Below are 22,487 nucleotides of genomic sequence, written 5' to 3' on the forward strand. Positions count from 1 at the left end.
GACTTTTGATCACCCCTCCTAACTTCAGCCTCCGAAACAATTATTCGTAATCTAATTGCAATTATGTATTAGTGGCATTGAACCTTAGTCAGCAAAGCAAATAAATGTATATACTGATGAAAATTACATTAATGGTTAGTAAACGTAATTGTATTCTATTTTTAATGGTCTGCCAAAGAGCAATAGTAAATGGAGCATATTGTTTTTAGTTTTTTTTTAAATAATACATTATTAGTCTGGTTGCCAACAAAGTAATGGATAACAGTGCATAACAAGAAATGATTCACAAAATGTTAATGTCATTTTCTTTTTCTAATTCCTTGACCGTTTTATTATTTGGCTACTGCTCATAGAAAATACTTCAGTGAGTGGTTACATTGCAGGATGAGTTGAAAACAAAGTTCAAAGAACAACATTTTGAGGATGGTTTTGGTAGTGAGACATAAAATATTGAGAGAAAAATCATACCAAATGGCAAGGTAGAGAAATGTTGGGGGTATCCAGAACCAAGGGCCACACAGAGAGTTGTGAGTGTGTGGAATTCTCTGTCTCAGAGGCCAGTGGAGGCTGGTTCTCTGGATGCTTTAAAGAGAGAGTTCAATAGAGCTCATAGGGATAGCAGAGTTAAGGGATATGGAGAGAAGGCAGGAACGGGGTACTAATTGTGAATGATCAGCCATGATCACGTTGAATGGCGGTGCTGGCTCGAAGGGCCGAATGGCCTACTCCTGCACCTATTGTCTATTGTCTATCAATATAATTTGATGCCTGAAAAAAGAATATGTGGTCTTAGCACAATCAATTCTGGAAAAGTCCTCTTTGTTAATATCTGGAGACCAATACATAAGTTGGGAGTGGAAACTAGGAACTGCAGAATGTCACCTATCCATGTTCTCCTGAGATGCTGCCTATTACCACAGAGACTCCAGCACTCTGTAACTGCATAAATTGAGAGAACTGCTCCACCTAATGGTCAAGCTGCAGCTTCATAGAGTTTTTGTGCAGGAAAGAACTGCAGATGCAGGTTTAATTCAAAGGTAGACACAAAATGCTGGAGTAACTCAGCAGGACAGGCAGCATCTCTGGAGAGAAGGAATGGGTGACGTTTCGGGTCGAGACCCTTCTTCAGACTTAAACATCGCCCATTCTTTCTCTCCAGAGATGCTGTCTGTCCCGCTGAGTTACTCCAGCATTTTGTGTCTAGCTTCATAGAGTTGAATGTACTCCAATTTCCTTCACCATCCACTGATGCATGCAGCCAGATTTAAGAGATGCTTTAACATAGGTTGGAATTATTCTGGGAATCCCAATTGCACATCATTCCTGGTTCCTTTATTGTCGCCAGTTCTAAATCTTGGACTTGCTCCTTCTCCCATGCATTGTGAGAATAACCTCATTGGAAGAACAGCAATGACTCACTAACAACTTCTCAGGAGTTAGTTAACTGCATATATATATATATATATATATATCCAAATCATTCTGGGCTTGTACCTATTTTAGAATTGTGCACTCAATTTGCATTTCTCAGCATTAAATTTTATCTGACTATTTCACTAGACTGTGCATATCTTCTTAACTGTTCACTACACATACAAGTTTTAGACATCTGTAGACACTTCATTATACGTTTCTCCCAGTCCAAAAAAAATCAGCCTGACGAAGGGTCACAACCAGAAACGTCACCTGTCCACAGCCTGCTGAGTTCTTGCACTTTGTATCTTGTTTATAAACCATCTTCTGCGGTTCCTTGTTTCTCCAAAAATCTATATATCTCCCGTTCACTATACAATTCTCTATCCATGCTGTTGGAATCTCTTTTACCATATGGGCTTCCATCTTAATTGTAAACCTGTTATGTGGCATTTTACTAAAAGCCTTTTTAAGTTCCACACATACCTCTGTTATTTTATGAGAAACCTCTATCAACTTTTAACAAATCTGTACTGGCTTTCTCTGATCAATTTCTGCACTTGTCCAAGTGTCTGCTCATTCTAATGTATAATAAATTAAACAACACCTAAACAACACCTCTCATATCCTTCAGCACTACATATGAATTATTGTAGAAAGGGTCAGAGAGGAACATATTTGTGCCTTTCACAATCTTGGGATGTTGCACTGCGAGTAAGAACCAACACATTTTTTCGATATGTGGTCACTATTATGTATTATGCCATTGTGCATACAAAATTAAAAATTCCCTTTAAATAAATGGCACAATCTATAATAAATTGTGATAACACTTCTATTCTACCTAAAGCCTGAAAATTATCAAGTTCATCTGATGTAGCATGTGATTGGGCAAAATATCGTCGAGCCTTTGGGTGTTTTGCAGAATAAGGCCAAGGAAAATACTTAGCAAACGAGTATCATGTCTTGCTGGGAATCATTATACTTTCTGTAATTAATATAATAAATACAGTAATAAATTGTAAGACTTATTAACGAGGACTTGAATTGCCTTTTAAAACACTTTTGATCTATTATATCAAGCACTCAAAGTAATTCACTCATCCATAAAATATACAAAAGAGGTGCAGAGATTTTCTTTGTACCATTTCGCCTTTAAAAAATTCTGTCATTTTAAAGGGGTTTTTGTACATTTTTCTTCTGCATTGAAAAAACGCAACTGCATTGTGTGTAAAGGATATACAAATTTCTCCGCAAGCATTTTTCACCTATTTTCATCAGTACATTCCACTCAATTGATTATTTCTAACTGTTTAAATGGATGTTTAATCTATTTTTGTGGTCATCTCTCTGTGAACTAGACTAATATGAGACTGTCCTAGTCTAGTTATATGTTTGCTCAATCCTGCTGTAGAGGAAGTGGGCATACTGTTGTAGCATTCTGAACAGAATTTGTGAGGTTTTGTTTTTGCAATTAGATAAAAGACAGCATAAATTATTTCCTACAATAACAAAATGCTCAAATTGTTTAGCTGAAACTGTGATTGATTATAAGGAGTCATATCAAAAATCATGAAATACTAATCTTGTTATAAAAAAGAACGTGATGGAACAACTCAGCAGATCAGGCAGCATCTGTGGTGAGAGTGAAACAGTTAACATTTAAGCTTGATGACCTGTAAACAGAACAATCGGATGAAAAGATTTGATCTGAATTGTTTAACTGTTTGTTTGTCTGAGGATGTTGCCTGACCTGCAAGGTACTTCTAACATTTTCTTATTTCACATTTCCAGTTTCTTAAGTTTTTGCTCTTCTAATATTGATTTTTTAAAATATTTTTCTGAAGCAACTACCTCATTTGATAAGCACCTTATGATATGGAACTTGAAACCTCAAACTCGAGCCTACCGATTTACAGGACACAGGGATGTTGTGATGTGCGTCCAGTTCTCTCCATCAGGTCACCTGGTGGCATCTGCTTCACGAGATAAGACTGTTAGACTCTGGACTCCAAATATGTGAGTAGAGTTACTGATCCTTTATTTAATAATGTGGTACAAATGCATTTTAGGTTGTAGTTATTTTTTTTACATATAAATAGCAGATTTCCCCAGGTATTGTTCATGGCAAGTTATAGGTAACACTTCTAAACTGAAATACTGTAAAGTGGAATGTTTTCAAACTTTCAAAAGAGTGGATCTCAAGGCATTGCTTGGTGTTCCTTATCTCTCAGGCTTTATTTTTCACTTTGCTTGCCTCTTATTTGTACTTGAATTCATTTTTATAGAATGTAGACATTGTTGACAAGGTTGGCATTTATTGCAACTTCCTTATCACCCTCGAAAGTGGCACATTTGAAATCCTTCAGTTCTATTGCAAGGAGTCTCTTGCTTGGAAAAGATACAAATTAACTTGAACCAGATGCACTCATCGGCCTTCATGATCTTCTGCCAGAAGAGGTTAAAGATGGGTGGTAGTCGGTTGGACAGATTATCTTATTTTTCAGATATTGCAAGAAGGAAGATGGTATGTAGATTAAAGGGGAACTTGTAAGTGCTAATGTTGCTCTGTGCCTGCTGCCCTTCTCCTTCTTGGTGGTAGAAGTTTTGTTTTTGGGAAACGTTGTGGGCAGTGGTGCCCAATATTCATGCATTAATAGACAGTATAAAGTGCAGACACTGTGTGGAGGGATTGAATGTTTAGATTGTATGAGAGTGAAGTTGATGCTTCATCCTTTATGGAATTTAACTTATTGAATGTTATTAGAGTTGCCATTATTTTATGTGTGATATCACTCGTCAGTGGATAGATTCCCCTGCCTTCCCCAACACCCCCCTTCCCCAACATCCCCCCCCCCCCCCCCCCCCCCCCCCCCACACCCACATCATTACTGCCAGCTACATATTGTCTGCATTTTTACCAGGGTTCCTTGATGCTATATTTAGTGAAATGCCAAAAATCAGGGTTGAACATACGAACAAATGGGACTTGCTGCTTGCTCATCTCAGATATGTGCCTCTTTTTTTCCTCTCTGATTTCACTTTCCTCTCCCTGTGTCCCTCTTAGTTCTATGGGAGCAATGAATCGAGCATTGAATCGAATCACATTGGATCACATTTGGTGTAAATACTCGATTTCTGTTCACTGTACATTAATGTCATGTCAATACTGATAAAACATGTTTTCCAATCGCTTTGTAATGTTCATAACTAATTATTTTAAAGTAATGCCTAGATCCTCTTTAATAAGTGTTTGCTTTTGACATGGTTATGCTGGCTTATCCTTGCAAGTCAGTCCTGCTGCCTGATCCACTGACTTACTGCAGTATTTTCTGTAAACCAGCATCTGCAGTTCTTTGTGACTATTGTTAAGTTTTCATGTCAGTACAAGTTAGTACACATCTCTCTATATTCCTGATACTTATTACATTATAAGAGTTGAAAGAATGATAAATTGTCATATAAGTATTCTAATTAATATTACAGCTATGTTTAGATCATGAACCTTCATTTAGTTATAAAAGGCACAAAATGTTATTTTATTGTGAAAATATTTATCCACATTGTACATAAATGTTTTGAATATGAAAATAATAAATTGAAGTAATAGTAGTCATTTCCTCAAGTATAATAGCAGATGTTTTCTTTTTTTTTAATGTTTTAGTCATTGACTTGACATTTGCCCAAATTGAAAACAGTTTTGACTTTCCTACATTATTGGGTTGTTCGACTTTAGAAAACACTGAAGTGATTTTGATATTGTTTGTTTAGTAAAGGTGCATCAACTGCATTCACAGCCCACAGTGCCACAGTTCGCAGTGTGAACTTTTCCAGCGATGGGAATTTCCTGGTTACAGCAGCCGATGACAAATCAGTAAAGGTGTGGAATGCTCATCAGCAGCGGTTTTTGTTGTCCTTTAAAGAGCACAATAACTGGGTGCGATGTGCAAGGTATGTTTCTGTCAAATAATGGCTGACCTAGTGAGCTTTACATGGATAATATTGAAAATTGTTCATAACCTAGTTTGGTAGAGGTCCACCACCGATTTTCCGGCAACCCTTTGTTCCAGAGCAATTCTGGATTACCCGTTTTGCCAGACCAACAGAGATCACGGAGACCAAGAGGAGCCGGAACGGTTCGCCTAGGCTGCCGAGGGCCCGAGATGCCGGCCAGCAAAGTTGGCCTCGGTAATCGACTATGCGAACAGATCTGGCTGCTCTGGTTGGGCCCGAGACCCAGCCGCAGGGGCCAAATTCAACCCACCAAACGGCCACGGAAGTCCCAATTAGGTTGAGATTGGCCGCCTCACCCAGCCTAGGCACCACATTAGGCTCCCATGGAGTAATATGAGCATTGAACACTAGATGGCACTTGCTTTTTCGATCTCATTTTCTAATTAGCTTAATTAATTAATGTGCAACTTTTGGCACTGACGAGTTATGACTTCCTTCTCAATTATATGTTATCTAAATCTTTGCTAAATTTCAAGTTGTTCCCAGACACGGGTCACGAAATTCTAGACACCTTTTCGATGCTCGGCCCACAACTGGAATGTGCAGTAGAATGCTCAACTAAGTGCAATGCAATGTCCCTAATGTTTACAGAGTTGTGTCCATTTTTTCTTCCCTTCATAATATTTTAGTTATTCCATTTCCTAAACAAGAATCTAGCATGTTACTAACTGGTATGAAAATTGTGCATTTGTTTTATTAGTATTTTTAACTTGGAGGTTAACTGAACATAAAGTTCTTCAAGAATGTAACAAATAACCATATAACATATAACAATTACAGCACGGAAACAGGCCATCTCGACCCTTCTAGTCCGTGCCGAACACATAATCTCCCCTAGTCCCATATACCTGCGCTCAGACCATAACCCTCCATTCCCTTCCCATCCATATAACTATCCAATTTATTTTTAAATGATAAAAACGAACCTGCCTCCCCCACCTTCACTGGAAGCTCATTCCACACAGCTACCACTCCTGAGTAAAGAAGTTCGCCCTCATGTTACCCCTAAACTTCTGTCCCTTAATTCTCAAGCCATGTCCCCTGTTTGAATCTTCCCTACTCTCAGTGGGAAAAGCTTTTCCACGTCAACTCTGTCTATCCTCTCATCATTTTAAAAACCTCTATCAAGTCCCCCCTTAACCTTCTGCGCTCCAAAGAATAAAGCCCTAACTTGTTCAACCTTTCTCTGTAACTTAGTTGCTGAAACCCAGGCAACATTCTAGTAAATCTCCTCTGTACTCTCTCTATTTTGTTGACATCCTTCCTATAATTAGGCATCCAAAATTGTACACCATACTCCAGAATTGGCCTCACCAATGCCTTGTACAATTTTAACATTACATCCCAACTTCTATACTCAATGCTCTGATTTATAAAGGCCAACACACCAAAAGCTTTCTTTACCACCCTATCTACATAAGATTCCACTTTCAGGGAACTGTGCACAGTTATTCCCAGATCCCTCTGTTCACCTACATTCTTCAATTCCCTACCATTTACCATGTACGTCCTATTTTGATTTGTCCTGCCAAGATGTAGCACCTCACACTTATCAGCATTAAACACCATCTGCCATCTTTCAGCCCACTCTTCCAACTGACATAAATCTCTCTGTAGACTTTGAAAATCTACTTCATTACCCACAACCCCACCTATCTTAGTATCATCTGCATACTTACTAATCCAATTTACCACACCATCATCCAGATCATTGATGTACATGACAAACAACAGTGGACCCAACACAGATCCCTGTGGCACCCCACTCGTCACTGGCCTCCAACCTGACAAACAACCATCCACCATTACTCTCTGGCAAGTCCCATTCAGCCACTGTTGAATCCATCTTGCTACTCCACCATTAATACCCAACCATTGAACCTTCTTAACCAACCTTCCATGAGGTTGCCAGAGAATTGCCAGAGGGGCACCTGAAGATGTAGATGTTTGAATTTCCAGGTGCAACGTCATGGAGGTTTATAAAGTCCTTGCTCTATTCTCCAGTAAATCTCTGCTGAACTGTTATGCACTTCAAGTTTTATATTTGTATGGTTTATGCTATGCAAACTTGGTACATCAATTTTATTCAATATTTCTTTGGTGACGAGTTAACATTCTTTAGACTTTAGAGATACAGCATGGAAACAGACCCTTCGACCGGCCAAGTCCGCACCAACCAGTGATCACCAGTGTACACTAGCACTACCACTTTGGAGTGTGGGAGGAAACTCAAGCTCCCAGAGAAAACCCAAGCAGTCACATGGAGGATGTACAAAATCCATACAGATAACAGCGGTAGTTGGGGTTGAACTTGGGTCTCTGGCGCTGTTAGGCAGAAATTCTACCAATGTGCTGCTGCACCAGCAATTCTTGTAAGCAAGTGTTGTTAAATGTTTAATTGTCTAAAGAGACCCACATTTAGTGGTATTCAAGTGTAGAAGTTATTGTACATTTTTTAAACAATTACTAAATTCTGATTGCATTTCAAATGCATTATTTTGAGCAGGTTCTCCCCAGATGGAAGGCTTATAGTTTCCTGTAGTGATGACAGAACTATTAAGATCTGGGACACAGTAAGCAGAGAATGTATCAATACTTTTACAAGTCATGGAGGGTACGTTTATATTCTTTTATACTCAAGTATTTCCATATAGTTTCGTTTTGAGAGATGCATTGGATATCTCATGGCATTACTTGCAAATACCTGATTTTAATGTTCAGCTGCTTGCCTTGCTTTGCTCATTAAACCACTGTGTAGGAAGGAATGGCAGATGCTGCTTTTTACCGAAGATAGACACAAAATGCTGGAGTACCTCAGCGGGACAGTCAACATCGCTGGAGAAAAAGAATAGGTGACATCTCCAGTTGGAAAAGTACCGACACGAAATGTCACCTATGCTGCCTGACCCGCTGAGTTGCTCAAGCATTTTGTACCTATTTTCTCATCAAACCACTGTTGTAACTGAGCAAAACCAGGTAATTGGACCTATTTTGCAGTTGATCCATGTATGATGGAGAATTATTTGTTCTTTTTGGACTCCAGGTTAAAGTACTGATGTTTCATAAAATGCTTTTTATTCTGTCTTGGTAACACTTCCAACATGATTATATCTAGCTGTCCATCCATAATACTTGCAGTATTTTGATACTGCTAGTAAGGAGCCAAACTCTTGCTATTTACTGCATTATGCTTGCCTGTTTACTAATATTCAAAATATTGTGCTATTTACTTTAACCTAGGTTTGCAAACTTTGTGGACTTTAACCCCAGTGGCACATGTGTAGCTTCAGCAGGAACTGATAATACTGTGCAACTTTGGGATATCCGGATAAGCAAACTTCTACAACACTATAAAGGTGATTAATTGATGCGCTTAGTTGGTTTTACAGAACTTTTATGTGAATATTTTAAAAATATGAATCTTATGTTTGTAGCATTTGCGACTAAATTGTTTGCATCTGGGTTCACACATTTCTGAGTGCTTTGTTGCAGAGGTGTTAATAAAATGATGAATGTATGCGATTATAAATCAGTTTAATATCCTTTAAATAATTATCTCCATATATTGCAGTTACTGATCAAATCTAAGTCAGATTTCCATTGAGAAGTTTTCAGGATCTTTTTATTGCCAGTTTCATTTCCTTGTGTTATTATTTGTTTTAACACCATTTTCTTCTGTCCAGCATCTTTACTCTCTGTACATCCTCTGCACATACACTCTATCTAGGCCTTCCAAGGGCTCCAAACTACTACTATTTATAGTTTGTATGAGTGTTTATGTAAAGTGAGTAATGTGAGGGGGAGGTGGGGAAGAATTCCAGCAGAAATGACAAGAAGGATGTCTGCATGTGAGGCAGAGAATGGAAAAGGCAGATGGGAGGGATCATTCTGAAAGAATGGGAGACAGATTATCACGGTAATTTTGGCCTAACCTTCAAGGTTTTATGGCAAAGTTTAATGTTGTAGCATCAGTGAATGTACTATATTAAAATGAATAATTTGGTCAATAGCACCTTGCTGCTTGCTGTTGGTTGTTGAACATTAAAAATAGCTCAAACGTGCTCTTCAAGTTGAAGCTCGCGTATACCAACTAAGGTACAGTAAAATTTGAGTTACCATACTAAGTGAAAAGAACACAATACACACATAAAATAAATTTAACATAAACATCCACTACAGTGGAATCAACATTCCTCACTGTGATGGAAGGCAATAAAGTTCAGTCATCTTCCTCTTTGGTCACCCGTGGTCGGGGCCTTGAACCCTCCGCACTTGCCGTTGCCGATGGTCCAATGTGCAAGCCCTCTCGTCAGGATGATTGAAACTCTTATATTGAGAAATAAGAGATCTTTGAGATTCCAAAGGAGTTAAAAATCTTTTAAAAGATAATTGCATCATTAAGTAACATGCCAAGTAAAACCAAAACAGCATTATTTTTGATTTTATATTAAAGAGTAATTAATGAATCATTACGTATATGTTTAAAAACTCCTAACTACTCCCAATTTTTGCAATTGCATTATACAATAGGGGTTAGAAGGGTTGCTACTAGATACTGTGCATCTAGTAATGCATCTGGTCGCAGAGGTATATTAAAGATGTCGGTAAATGGAAAGCCGCCTGGGACAAATGCAGAAATATGTGCTAAAATATATTGAGATGCAGATGTATTGAAAAAAATTGTAGCCATTGACTTATTCAAAAAGTTCACCAAAGCACTTCAAATTATACTGACCGTCACTTTTCCAAACAGTCCACAGTGCTTCAGTGAACTGCTTATCTTTCCATCCTTCTGGTAACTACCTTATTACTGCATCCAGTGACTGTACTCTCAAGATCATGGATTTATTGGAAGGACGACTATTTTACACACTCCACGGACACCAGGTAAAAATAATGATACGTGTAAAGATGCAACCTTTTTCAATGACCTATTGCAGTTCTTCAGTTTCTAAGCAATGTGTTGCTTATTTAGTTTTAACTTAATTGTGTTAACTGTTAAATCAAACTCGTCATTTATTGTATGAATCATTAATCAATGGAAAGGTTGTGTCGTGCAGTTACAAGAACGCTGTGTAGAATTTGTACGAAGTGCAAATTTACACATTATTGTGCACATTAGTGGGCACCTTGTGTGGAGGGCCAGTGGATTTTTATGCCTGGCTCCTGTAATAAGAAAGTGGTACATGCCTTTGTGCACGATGAATCTTATATGCACAGAAATCCATAGAGGGAAAGAAATAGATCACATGTGGGAGACAATTGAGAGGCATCCAGTCAGGAGCACGTCAGGAATGAGGACAAGGGCATTCAAATAGGGGTGTTGTGACGTAAGTGATTTTATCATGTATTGCAAAGATATAAAGAGGTGCATAGGGACGGACGGACTGGACTATATGTGCAAACGTGCACCAGCAAATAGAATGTGACTATAGGATAAAATTAATGGTTCTATCTTAATGCACATGGCATTCATAACAGGAGAGATATCAGTGGCGCAGTAGTAGAGTTGCTGCCCAGTGCCAGAAACCCAGGTTTGACCCTAACTATGGGTTTTGTATTATTTTGTGGAAGGACATTCCTCCTATTGAGGGAGTGCAGCATAGGTTTACAAGGTTAATTCCCATATGGCGGGACTGTCATATGCTGAGAGAATGGAGTGGCTGGGCTTGTATACTCTGGAGTTTAGAAGGATGAGATAGAATCTTATTGAAACATATAAGATTATTAAGGGTTTGGACATGCTAGAGGCAGAAAACATGTTCCCGATGTTGGGGGAGTCTAGAACCAGGGGCCACAGTTTAAGATAAGGGTTAAGCCATTTAGAACGGAGATGATGAAACACTTTTTCATACAGAGAGTTGTAGTCTGTGGAATTCCCTGCCTCAGAGGGAGATGGAGGTCGGTTCTCTGGATACTTTCAAGAGAGAGCTAGATAGGGCTCTTAAAAATAGCGAAGTCAGGGGATATGTGGAGAAGGCAGGAACGGGATACTGATTGGGGATGATCAGCCATGATCACATTGAATGGCTGTGCTGGGTCGAAGAGCAGAATGGCCTCCTCCTGCACCTATTACCTATTGTCTGTCTGTACAGAGTTTGTACGTTCTCCCCTTGACCGTGTGGGTTTTCTCGGGGTACTCTCATTTCCTCCCACGTTCCAAAGACGTACAGGTTTGTAGGTTAGTTGGCTTTGTTAAAATTGTAAATTGTCCCTAGTGTGTGGGATAAAACTGATGTATGGGGTGATCGCTGGTCGGCCCGGACTCAAAGGGCCTGTTTCTGCACTTTATCTCTAAAGTCTAAAATAAAGTCCAAAGAGTAGACTTATTTGCAAATTATGCATTCATCCTAACAAATAATTTTTTTTTGTAGGGTCCTGTAATTGCAGTGGCATTTTCTAGGCAAGGCGAATATTTTGCTTCTGGTGGAAGTGATGCACAGGTTTGACACTTTGTTTCCTGTAACTAATAATTGCCCTTATTTCAGAAGTATTATAATTATCTGATATCTGCCTTTCATTTCCTGTGCACATTAACTTTACTTCCTTTCTCACGGTGAGTGATGGTTAATAAGGTTTGTTGCTAATCTGTTAAGACACTGACATTCCCGTCCATTGGTTGAAGGAAAATTGAGCGGTTCTCAGCAAGAAGTCCCAAGCAGGAATTAGCCTAGGTCTGTCAGCATTTCACAACGTCTGCTTGTAATGCTGACTGGCAAGAATGCAACAAAATAGCTTTTCACTATACCTCGGTACACTTGACAATAAACCAAACTAAACTAATACGCTGTCATAGTTAAAAACTTATGGATTCAGTTGTTGTGCTTTAAAATGTTGCAAACTTCTGTATGTTTAGTTGTATTGTTTGTAGCTTCCATTTCAAAATAATGTAAACTACCTGAAACGTCCCTCTAAATCCATTGCCCCCAACTCTCAGACCTGTTTGTCTCCATTGAATTAAATGCATTTATCTTTTCCAGATAGTATTTCATGAGGCCCCAGTGACACAGCAAGCTGCTACTTCACAGCTCCCGAAACCCAGGTTTAATTCTGACCTCAGTTGTCATTTAGGAAGTTTAGTTTAATCACATTCTCTCTGTGACCATGTGGGGTTTCCTCTAGTGCTCGACTCCCATTCCACACCCTGCACAGATTAATAGTTTAGTTGCCCTGTGTAAATTTTCTAATATGTAAGTGGGTGGTAGAATCTCGGAGGGAGTTGAATGAAATGTGGGGAGAATGAAATAGGATTAGTGTCGGTAGACACAAAATGCTGGAATAACTCAGCGGGGCAGGCAGCATCTGTGGAGAGAAAAAGACACTGAGTTACTCCAGCATTTTGTGTCGACCTTCGATTTAAACCAGCATCTGCAATTCTTTCCTATACTAGGATTAGTTTAAATTGGCAGCTTGATGTCAGCACTGATGCAAAGGGCTGTTTCCATGTTGTATGTCCAACAAAATGAAATGTTCAAGGAGTCTGTGATAACATTGTAAATTGAATCATTAGTTGACAAAGCAGTACAAAACGCACACCAATTACATGAAAATCAAATGAACTGCAGACGTGGAAATCTAAATCAAGAAGAGAAATTACTAGAAATACTCTGAAAGTCAGGCTGTATTTGAGGGATTAGAAACAGAGTGAGCATTTTCAAGTTGGAGACCTTTCATCGCAACACTAATGGTAGGAGCTCCAGTTGTGACCAGTGAAGTCTTTTGCCCATAACTCTGAAATCCATGGTACTCATGGGCAGAAATCTTGGGGGGGGGGCTATCCCATTTCCCCCCCTCCCCCCATGTTTTGAGAGGTGGGGGGCAATCCCCCCCCCCCCCATGTTTTATGAATCGCGTTGCAGCAAAACCTTCTCCACAGCCTCCAAAGTCAGCCAGCTCCAAGATGGTAAATTCACAGGCTCTGCGATCGGAGCCCTCAAAGTCGATTCCAGTTGGAAGCTGCCAGCTCCTAGAATCTAGCAGCCCAGGACTAGCTGCAGTTCCCAGGTCAGCTTGCCCCGGGACTGGCTTCCCACACTCCAAAGACTTGTAGGTTAAGTGCTTCAGTAAATTGTAAATTGTCTCTAGTGTGTCGGAAGGTGCTAGTGAAAATGAAATGAAATGAAATGATTCAATTTATTGTCATTGTCAGGTACGCAGAGACAACTGCATTTTTGCCCCGGGACACAGGGCGTCGCTGCCCACACTGCCGCCAACAGACTTGTAGGTGGGTTAAGTGCTTCAGTACGAATTGTCCAAATTCGAACCTCTAGTGTGTCAGGATGGTGCCCATTGTGTACAGGGTGATTGATTGATGATCGGCGCAGAAACAGTGGACCAAAGGACCTGCAGTTCCCAGGTCACCTGCGCGCCCGGGTCGGCTCGCCTGCCCTGGGACTGGCTGTAGCGTCCAGGTCGGCTGGCAGGTCTGGCTGTAGCGCCCAGGTCTGCTGCGTGCCCCGGGACTGGCTGTAGAGCCCAGGTCAGCTCACCTGTCCTAGGACTGGCTGTAGCGACCAGGTCGGCTGGTAAGTCTGGCTGTAGTGCCCAGGTCGCGAATACCGGATGATTTTGGGTTACGGGCTGGATCCGGCCCAGGGGCCGTAGGTTGCAGACCCCTGTCCTAGATGTCGGGCCCCCATGTTTTTAAAGCGATTTCCACCCATGATGGTACTTGTAACATTTACTCTTGATTAAACCAAATCTGATACTTCAAAGCTAGTTGCAGGACTTTACTGTGGGCCTCATTTGTTGCATTCCTACAGGGAATATGGTTGAACAATATCTCTTTAGCTGATCAGGGGGTAAGAAGAGTGGCAGTCTTCAGTTGTCGCATTTTCTAAGCCATATGACAAGCTTACTAAAGTTTTTGCTCCACAGCTGACTTTATCATTTCAAAATGTTACGAAGGGGCAGCACAGTGGCGCAAATGTAGAGTTGGTGCCTGATAGCACCAGTGACCCAGGTTTGATCCAGACTATAGGTGCTGTCTGTATGGAGTTTGTACGTTCTCCCTGCAACAACATCGGTTTTCTCTGGGTGCTCTGGTTTCCTCCCACACTCCAAAGGCGTACAGGTTTGTACGTTAATTGGCTTTGGTAAAATTTAAATTGTGCATAGTTTGTAGTATAGTGCTAACATACAGGATGATCGCTGGTTGGTGCAATCCCGGTGGGTCAAAGGCCCTGTTTCCGCACTGTATCCCTAAATTTGAATTCTGAATTAGAATGGAGGGAACACAAAGATCTGCCAAAAAAGATTAGCTAACTTTGCTGCCCTTTGCTATTAAAAGTGGCATTTTCTGCAACGGGTGGCTCTACCAGCAGAGGGCAGAACATTCCAATGAGTGCAAACTCTTGAAATGCAACTGTATATACATAATTTATTTGGGCTATGAGTTGTGGGAAATCTAAAGCTAATGAAATCCCATGTTCAGTGCACTAAATGTCAGAAATATTAAGGCAGGATGTGGAGAGGTCTAAAACGGGGGAAGGAACTGCAGGTTCATTGACCACACCAAGATATAGAATTCTAAATTGGTGAGAGTAGATTTTGATGTGCTGACGGGAACTAACTGAAGATTAGTTGAAATACTGTTTAAACTTCTACCTTCATGTGGTTAAGTTTTTAATTAAGTTGTACACACAATTTATTTCCAGTATCATCTAAATACACCTACACACATTTTGGTTATTGATTTCTTCTTTGTTTTTGTCACTCGTCAGGGTTAGTCAAGGTTCAGTCCAAGCTACTTGCAGAACATCTTAATGTCACATACAGCTGTACCCAGTTGTAATCCCATGATTTCTTAGTATCCTCCAATGTCTTCTCATTACTTTTTCCTAATTTTATTTTCTGATTTGTTTTATTTTCCTAAACTTTAAACCAGTTGTTGTTTGCATTACATTCTGCCAGCAGTTTCTTTGTTTTGCAGGTATTGGTATGGAAGACACATTTTGATAGTATTCCTTACACAGAAGCCTTGAAACGCAATATTATGAGAACAAATCCTGATCCCCCTCCTCACATTACTGACATTCACCCAAGAATTCCTCACCGGCATACTACCAGATCTCAAACTATACAGGTGATTATATAATATTGTCAGTCACAGAGAGACATTTAAAGAAATAAAACTGTATGAACCTAATTAATGTAGGCATTGACTTTCTGAGACACTGTGCATCGACACTCGTAGAGTCATACAGAAACAGAAGATAGACATAATAGATAGATAGATAGATAGATAGAGTAACTGAGTGGGTTAGACAGCATCTCTAGAGGAAAGGAATAGGTGATGCTTTGGGCGGGAACCCTTCCCTAGTCTGAAGAATGTTTCCGACCTGAAACATCACCTATTCTATTTCTATAGAGATGCTGCCTGAGTTGCTCCAGCATTTTGCATCTATCTTGGTGTAAAACCAGCATCTACAGATCCTTCATACACAACACATGAACAGATCGTTCAGCCCAATTTGTCCATGTCGAACACTTTTTATAGCCGCTAGTCCCATTTGCTTGTGTGGGGCCCATATCCCTTTAAATCTTTTATGTACCTGTCTAAATTTCTTTTAAACGTGTCCAGTGTACCCACCTCTACAACTTGCTCAGGCTTCCTATTTCACACCTATGAAATATGGAGTGAGATATGTTATGTTTAAAGCAGACAGCCAAGCTGTAAGAAAGTACCTTTACAATGAATGGTAGGGTCCTGCGGGTGTTTTCGACCAGAGGGATCTAGGAGTACATAGGTCCCGAAGGTGGCATCACAGGTAGATAGGATGGTCAAGAACATGTTTGGAGTCTCGAGCTTTCATCAGTCAGGATATTGAGCATAGAAGTTGGGACGTTAGGTTACAGTTGTACAAGATGTTGGTGAGGCCACATTTGGAATGCTATATTCAGTTTTGGTCACCATGCTATTGGAAGTACGTAATTAAGCTGGAAAGAGTGCAGAGAAGATTTATAAGGATATTCCCAGAACTTGAGGGTCTGAGCTATAGGGAGAGATTGGGTAAACTAGTATTTTATTCCTTGGAGCTCAAGAGGCCGAGAGGTGATCTTATAGAAATGTGTAAAATAATGGGGAAAATAGATAGGATGAATGCACAGAATCTTTTACCCAGAGTGGAGGAATCAAGAATCAGAGGACATAGATTTATGGTGAGAGAGGAAAGGTTTAAACGACAAAGGCAAAACGGTTATAATGGGTGACTTCAATTTACATATAGATTGGGTGAATCAAATTGGCAGGGGTGCTGAGGAAGAGGATTTCTTGGAATGTATGCGGGATAGTTATCTAAATCAACGTGTAGAGGAACCAACGAGAGAGCAGGCTATTTTAGACTGGGTATTGAGTAATGAGGAAGGGTTAGTTAGCAGTCTTGTTGTACGTGCCCCCTTGGGCAAGAGTGACCATAATATGGTTGAGTTCTTCATTAGGATGGAGAGTGACATTGTTAATTCAGAAACAATGGTTCTAAACTTAAAGAAAGGTAACTTTGAGGGTATGAGACGTGAATTGGCCAAGATTGACTGGCAATTAATTCTAAAAGGGTTGACGGTGGATATGCAATGGAAGACATTTAAAGACTGCATGGATGAACTACAAAAATTGTTCATCCCAGTTTGGCAAAAGAATAAATCAGGGAAGGTAGTGCATCCGTGGATAACAAGGGAAATCAGGGATAGTATCAAAGCGAAGGATGATGCGTACAAATTAGCCATAAAAAGCAGCAAACCAGAGGACTGGGAGAAATTCAGAGACCAGCAGAGGAGGACAAAGGGCTTAATTAGGAAAGGAAAAATAGATTATGAAAGAAAACTGGCAGGGAACATAAAAACTGACTGCAAAAGTTTTTATAGATATGTGAAAAGAAAGAGATTAGTTAAAACAAATGTAGGTCCCTTGCAGTCAGAAACAGGTGAGTTGATCATGGGGAACAAGGATATGGCGGACCAATTGAATAACTACTTTGGTTCCGTCTTCACTAAGGAAGACATAAATAATCTGCCGGAAATAGCAGGGGACCGCGGGTCAAAGGAGTTGGAGGAATTGAGTGAAATCCAGGTTAGTCGGGAAGTGGTGTTGGGTAAATTGAATGGATTAAAGGCCGATAAATCCCCAGGGCCAGATAGGCTGCATCCCAGAGTACTTAAGGAAGTAGCTCCAGAAATAGTGGATGCATTAGTAATAATCTTTCAAAACTCTTTAGATTCTGGAGTAGTTCCTGAGGATCGGCGGGTAGCAAATGTAACCCCACTTTTTAAGAAGGGAGGGAGAGAGAAAACGGGGAATTACAGACCAGTTAGTCTGACATCGGTAGTGGGGAAACTGCTAGAGTCAGTTATTAAAGATGGGATAGTAGCACATTTGGAAAGTGGTGAAATCATTGGACAAAGTCAGCATAGATTTACGAAAGGTAAATCATGTCTGACGAATCTTATAGAATTTTTCAAGGATGTAACTAGTAGCGTGGATAGGGGAGAACCAGTGGATGTGGTGTATCTGGACTTCCAGAAGGCTTTCGACAAGGTCCCACATAAGAGATTAGTATACAAACTTAAAGCACACGGCATTGGGGTTCAGTATTGATGTGGATAGAGAACTGGCTGGCAAACAGGAAGCAAAGAGTAGGTGTAAACGGGTCCTTTTCACAATGGCGGGCAGTGACTAGTGGGGTACCGCAAGGCTCAGTGCTGGGACCCCGGCTATTTACAATATATATTAATGATCTGGATGAGGGAATTGAAGGCAATATCTCCAAGTTTGCGGATGACACTAAGTTGGGGGGCAGTGTTAGCTGTGAGGAGGATGCTAGGAGACTGCAAGGTGACTTGGATAGGCTGGGTGAGTGGGCAAATGTTTGGCAGATGCAGTATAATGTGGACAAATGTGAGGTTATCCATTTTGGTGGCAAAAACAGGAAAGCAGACTATTATCTAAATGGTGGCCGATTAGGAAAAGGGGAGATGCAGCGAGACCTGGGTGTCATGGTACACCAGTCATTGAAAGTGGGCATGCAGGTGCAGCAGGCAGTGAAGAAAGCGAATGGTATGTTAGCTTTCATAGCAAAAGGATTTGAGTATAGAGCAGGGAGGTTCTACTGCAGTTGTATAGGGTCTTGGTGAGACCACACCTGGAGTATTGCATACAGTTTTGGTCTCCAAATCTGAGGAAGGACATTATTGCCATAGAGGGAGTGCAGAGAAGGTTCACCAGACTGATTCCTGGGATGTCAGGACTGTCTTATGAAGAAAGACTGGATAGACTTGGTTTATACTCTCTAGAATTTAGGAGATTGAGAGGGGATCTTATAGAAACTTACAAAATTCTTGAGGGGGTTGGGCAGGCTAGATGCAGGAAGATTGTTCCCGATGTTGGGGAAGTCCAGGACAAGGGGTCACAGCTTAAGGATAAGGGGGAAATCCTTTAAAACCGAGATGAGAAAAACTTTTTTCACACAGAGAGTGGTGAATCTCTGAAACTCTCTGCCACAGAGGGTAGTTGAGACCAGTTCATTGGCTATATTTAAGAGGGAGTTAGATGTGGCCCTTGTGGCTAAGGGGATCAGAGGGTATGGAGAGAAGGCAGGTACGGGATGCTGAGTTGGATGATCAGCCATGATCATATTGAATGGTGGTGCAGGCTCGAAGGGCCGAATGGCCTACTCCTGCACCTAATTTCTATGTTTCTATGTTTATTAGGAGGGCGTCCTTTTCACGGATAGGGTGGTGGGTATATGGAATGAGCTACCAGAGGAGGTAGTTGAGGCAGATACTATAACATACTGATGAAAATAGTATATTAATGAAATTTAGACAGGGTCATTGAAAGAAAAGGTTTGGTGGAATATGGGCCAAACACTGCCAAGTGGGACTAGCATAGATTGGTTATTTTGCTCAGCATGGGCAAACTCGGCCGAAGGGCCTGTTTCTGTGCTCTACGACTCTATAGATGCCATCCATTGTAACAACAAGTACCAGTCAAGAACCTACACTTTCAATTATCATTCTTAGACAGTCCAGCCTACTCAGTAACATGTATAAGACAATTAAAATAGCTAATAAACGTTACGAGAGACCTTAGTAGTAGAGTTTATGTAAAGATTTCTGTGGGGAGCGGAGCGATAGGGATCATGTACAGATCGGTTTATCTTGCATTATATTCACCATAGACATTGTGTACCCATGGGCCTGTTGTTTTACTGTATGTTCTAAAAAGCAACCATACTTGCAAACTTTGTTTTGTTTGTTTGTGACATTCTGGCAAATCTTCTGTAACTGGAGTGTTTTTGTCAATTTTGGCATATTCAACTGGCCAGATCAATCCCAGGACTGATGTAGCTGACATGCAGACATCCAATCCTCTGGTGATGGACGTTGGAGCAGGCTTTGTCTCTAATCACCAGGTGAGTATGTGATTCCACATGTGAACCTTTTAATGTATTTGGGAGGTGATAAATGGAAGTCCAGATTCAACTGTTACATAAACATAGGTTTACATTTTGAGTAAAATATTCCTTTTTATTGTTTTCAGTCAGTTATTTTCAGACACTAGGTTTTTATAGCCAAGCTAGTCCCATTTGGCTCGCCTTGCTATAGAAGGACATCATTAAGCTGGAGTGCAGAGAAGATTTACAAGGATATTGTCAGAACTTGTAGGGTCTGAGCTGCAGGGAGAGGCTGATCAGGCTAGAACGTTATTCCTTGGAGCGCTGTAGATGAGGGGTGATCTTGTAGAGGTGTACAAAATCATGAGAGAAATTGATTGGGTAAATGCACGGAGTCTTTTGCCCAGAGAAGGGGAATCGAGAACCAGAGGACATAGGTTTAAGGTGAAGGGAGAAATATCCAATCGGAATCTGAGGAGTAATTTTTTTACACAAAGGGTGATAAGTATGGAATGAGCTGCCAGAGGAGCTAGTTGAGGTAGGATGGCTTAGATGGTTATGGGCCAAGCACAAGCAGGTAGGACAAGTGTAGATGGGGCATGTTGGTCGGCATGTGCAAGTTGGGCCAAAGGGATTGTTTTCACGCTGTATGACTGACTAAATGGGAGTCCACATTCTGTTACATAAGCATAGGTTTACATTTTTAGTAAAATATTCCATCTCGTAATTAATTTTTATTGATTTGTAAGTTATTTGAGCCTTCTCAGATGATTATGTCCAAAGGTGGTCTATATGTTTTCAGAGACACAGTCAATAAATTTGAGCTTTTGGGCAGTACAACAAAGTTCCATTAATTTAACAGTTTTGTCTCGACAAATGTCCTTGACTCTGCTGGAAAACTAAAAGCAGCTTTGAGCTTCCAAAGGCAATGTTAAGGACAAGCTTATACAAAGACCGTGCAAAAGAGGGACAAGAGCAATAGAATCCTTGTGATTCTGATTCACTATGGTATCCAATTCCATTACTTAAAATAACGTTTTTTTGTGGGTCGGTCTGTGACATGAGGGCTCGAAAAAGAGCTGGAAAACCCATCTGTTCAATAAGTTGGGCTTCACTATTCGTAGTTGTTGTAATTTTCTATTTAAATGTCCCGGCAGTCATTGGGTTCCTGGAGATAATATTTCTGAAAAAATAAAAACATTTTTGTCTGGAAAGATTAAGGTTTAAGAAAATGTTCCCAATCTAATATTTAGGATAAAAATAGTACTTCTGTCATCTCAGTGGAAAAAAAAATTATCAGATCCATAAATTTTACACAGTGCCTCAAGTATCAAAAGATCACTTGTATCATTGCATGTGTCACCTGAAACGTCCAATATATGCACTAGAATTTTTACAATACATTCATCTAACTGAAATATGCTTGCCATCTTGTAAAACGCTGCAGATTATGACTGCTAGTATTTGTAACATTCCAAAATCAACAATAGTAAAGCTTCCATCAATGACCATGTTGAGAAACATTAACCATGTTTTATAAAACATCTATACCAATGCACATGGCAGAAAGGCAGATGGATATCCCTGCCTGAAGTAAGTTGTTATGGACTGCAGTCTGGTAGTGCAGTAGTTGAGGCAGGCATAAACTAGACACAAGGAAAGATATCACAAGAAGAAATTAAAGTGCTGGAGTAACTCAGCAGGTCAGGCAGCATTTCTAGTGAACTTTAGGTTCTGCGATGTCACCTATCCACGGGGTAGAATGTATAAAGTAAATGCTAGGCACTAAGTTGATATCATACTCACCACCAGAGGAGATGAGGTATCAAGTGTGATTAATATGTATAAGGACATTTAGACAGGCATTTAGATAAGCAAGCAAAGAAGAATATGGTTCTAATGCAGGCAATTGAGATGTGATATTGTGGGCTGCAGGGCCATTTCTGAGCAGTACAACTCTGACTATGGCAGATGAAGATTTTGTTATAGGTTGTATTTTTGGCAGGGTAATACTATACTTTGGTACAATTCAGCATTCTTTCAAACCTTTGCATTTGAAGGCACAAATACATCCTCTAACCAATTAATTATTTTCAGCAAAACACAAAGTGCTGGAGGAACTCAGCAGATCAGATGGCACCTGCTGTTGGAATGGATAGGTGATATTTCATTAGTCTGAAGAAGGCTCCCATCCCACAATGTCACTTACCCATTCCCTTCACAGATGCTGCCTTCTCCGCTGAGTTTTAACTGTGTTTTGCTCAAGATTGCAGCATCTCCAGTTCCTTGCATCTCATTTTTTTAATTAATACATTTTACATGGAACATCTACCAGCTGTGTGATTTTACAGTTGCGCAGCGAGGGAGAGAGGGGAGGGGGTGGAATGGAGGGGGGTGTTGGAGGAGGGGAGAGGGGGGTGGAAGAGAGGGGGTGTAGGGGGGGGAGGAGTGCAGGGGGGGGGGGGCAGAGGGGGGGAGAGGGGGGAGGTAGAGAGAGGGGGGAAAGGGAAAGGGGAGAGAGAGAGGAGGGGGTAGATAGGAGTGCAGTAGAGAGGGGGGAGGGGGAGGGGAGGGAAGAGTGAGGGGTTTTGGAGTAGGTGAGAAGGGAGGTGGGAGAGAGGGGGGGGTGGAGGGGGTGAGGGGGGGAGGGGAGAGAGAGAGGGGGAGAGA

The 22,487-nt window shown here is 40.6% G+C and overlaps 1 protein-coding gene across 8 annotated transcripts in view; it reads left to right on the forward strand.

Annotated features, from left to right (window-relative positions):
- poc1b (POC1 centriolar protein B) overlaps nucleotides 1–22,487 on the forward strand; it is a 46,872-nt gene that overhangs the window by 2,710 nt on the left and 21,675 nt on the right. For all 8 annotated transcript variants that reach the window (XM_055650619.1, XM_055650623.1, XM_055650624.1 and 5 more), the window contains 8 exons: nucleotides 3,261–3,432; nucleotides 5,185–5,364; nucleotides 7,934–8,041; nucleotides 8,668–8,783; nucleotides 10,181–10,314; nucleotides 11,802–11,870; nucleotides 15,359–15,511; nucleotides 19,749–19,835. In XM_055650619.1, the coding sequence (XP_055506594.1) occupies nucleotides 3,261–3,432; nucleotides 5,185–5,364; nucleotides 7,934–8,041; nucleotides 8,668–8,783; nucleotides 10,181–10,314; nucleotides 11,802–11,870; nucleotides 15,359–15,511; nucleotides 19,749–19,835 (1,019 nt within the window). The remainder of the gene's footprint in view (nucleotides 1–3,260; nucleotides 3,433–5,184; nucleotides 5,365–7,933; nucleotides 8,042–8,667; nucleotides 8,784–10,180; nucleotides 10,315–11,801; nucleotides 11,871–15,358; nucleotides 15,512–19,748; nucleotides 19,836–22,487) is intronic.

This window comes from Leucoraja erinacea, chromosome 19 (assembly GCF_028641065.1).
Source record: "Leucoraja erinacea ecotype New England chromosome 19, Leri_hhj_1, whole genome shotgun sequence".
NCBI classification, from domain to species: domain Eukaryota; kingdom Metazoa; phylum Chordata; class Chondrichthyes; order Rajiformes; family Rajidae; genus Leucoraja; species Leucoraja erinaceus.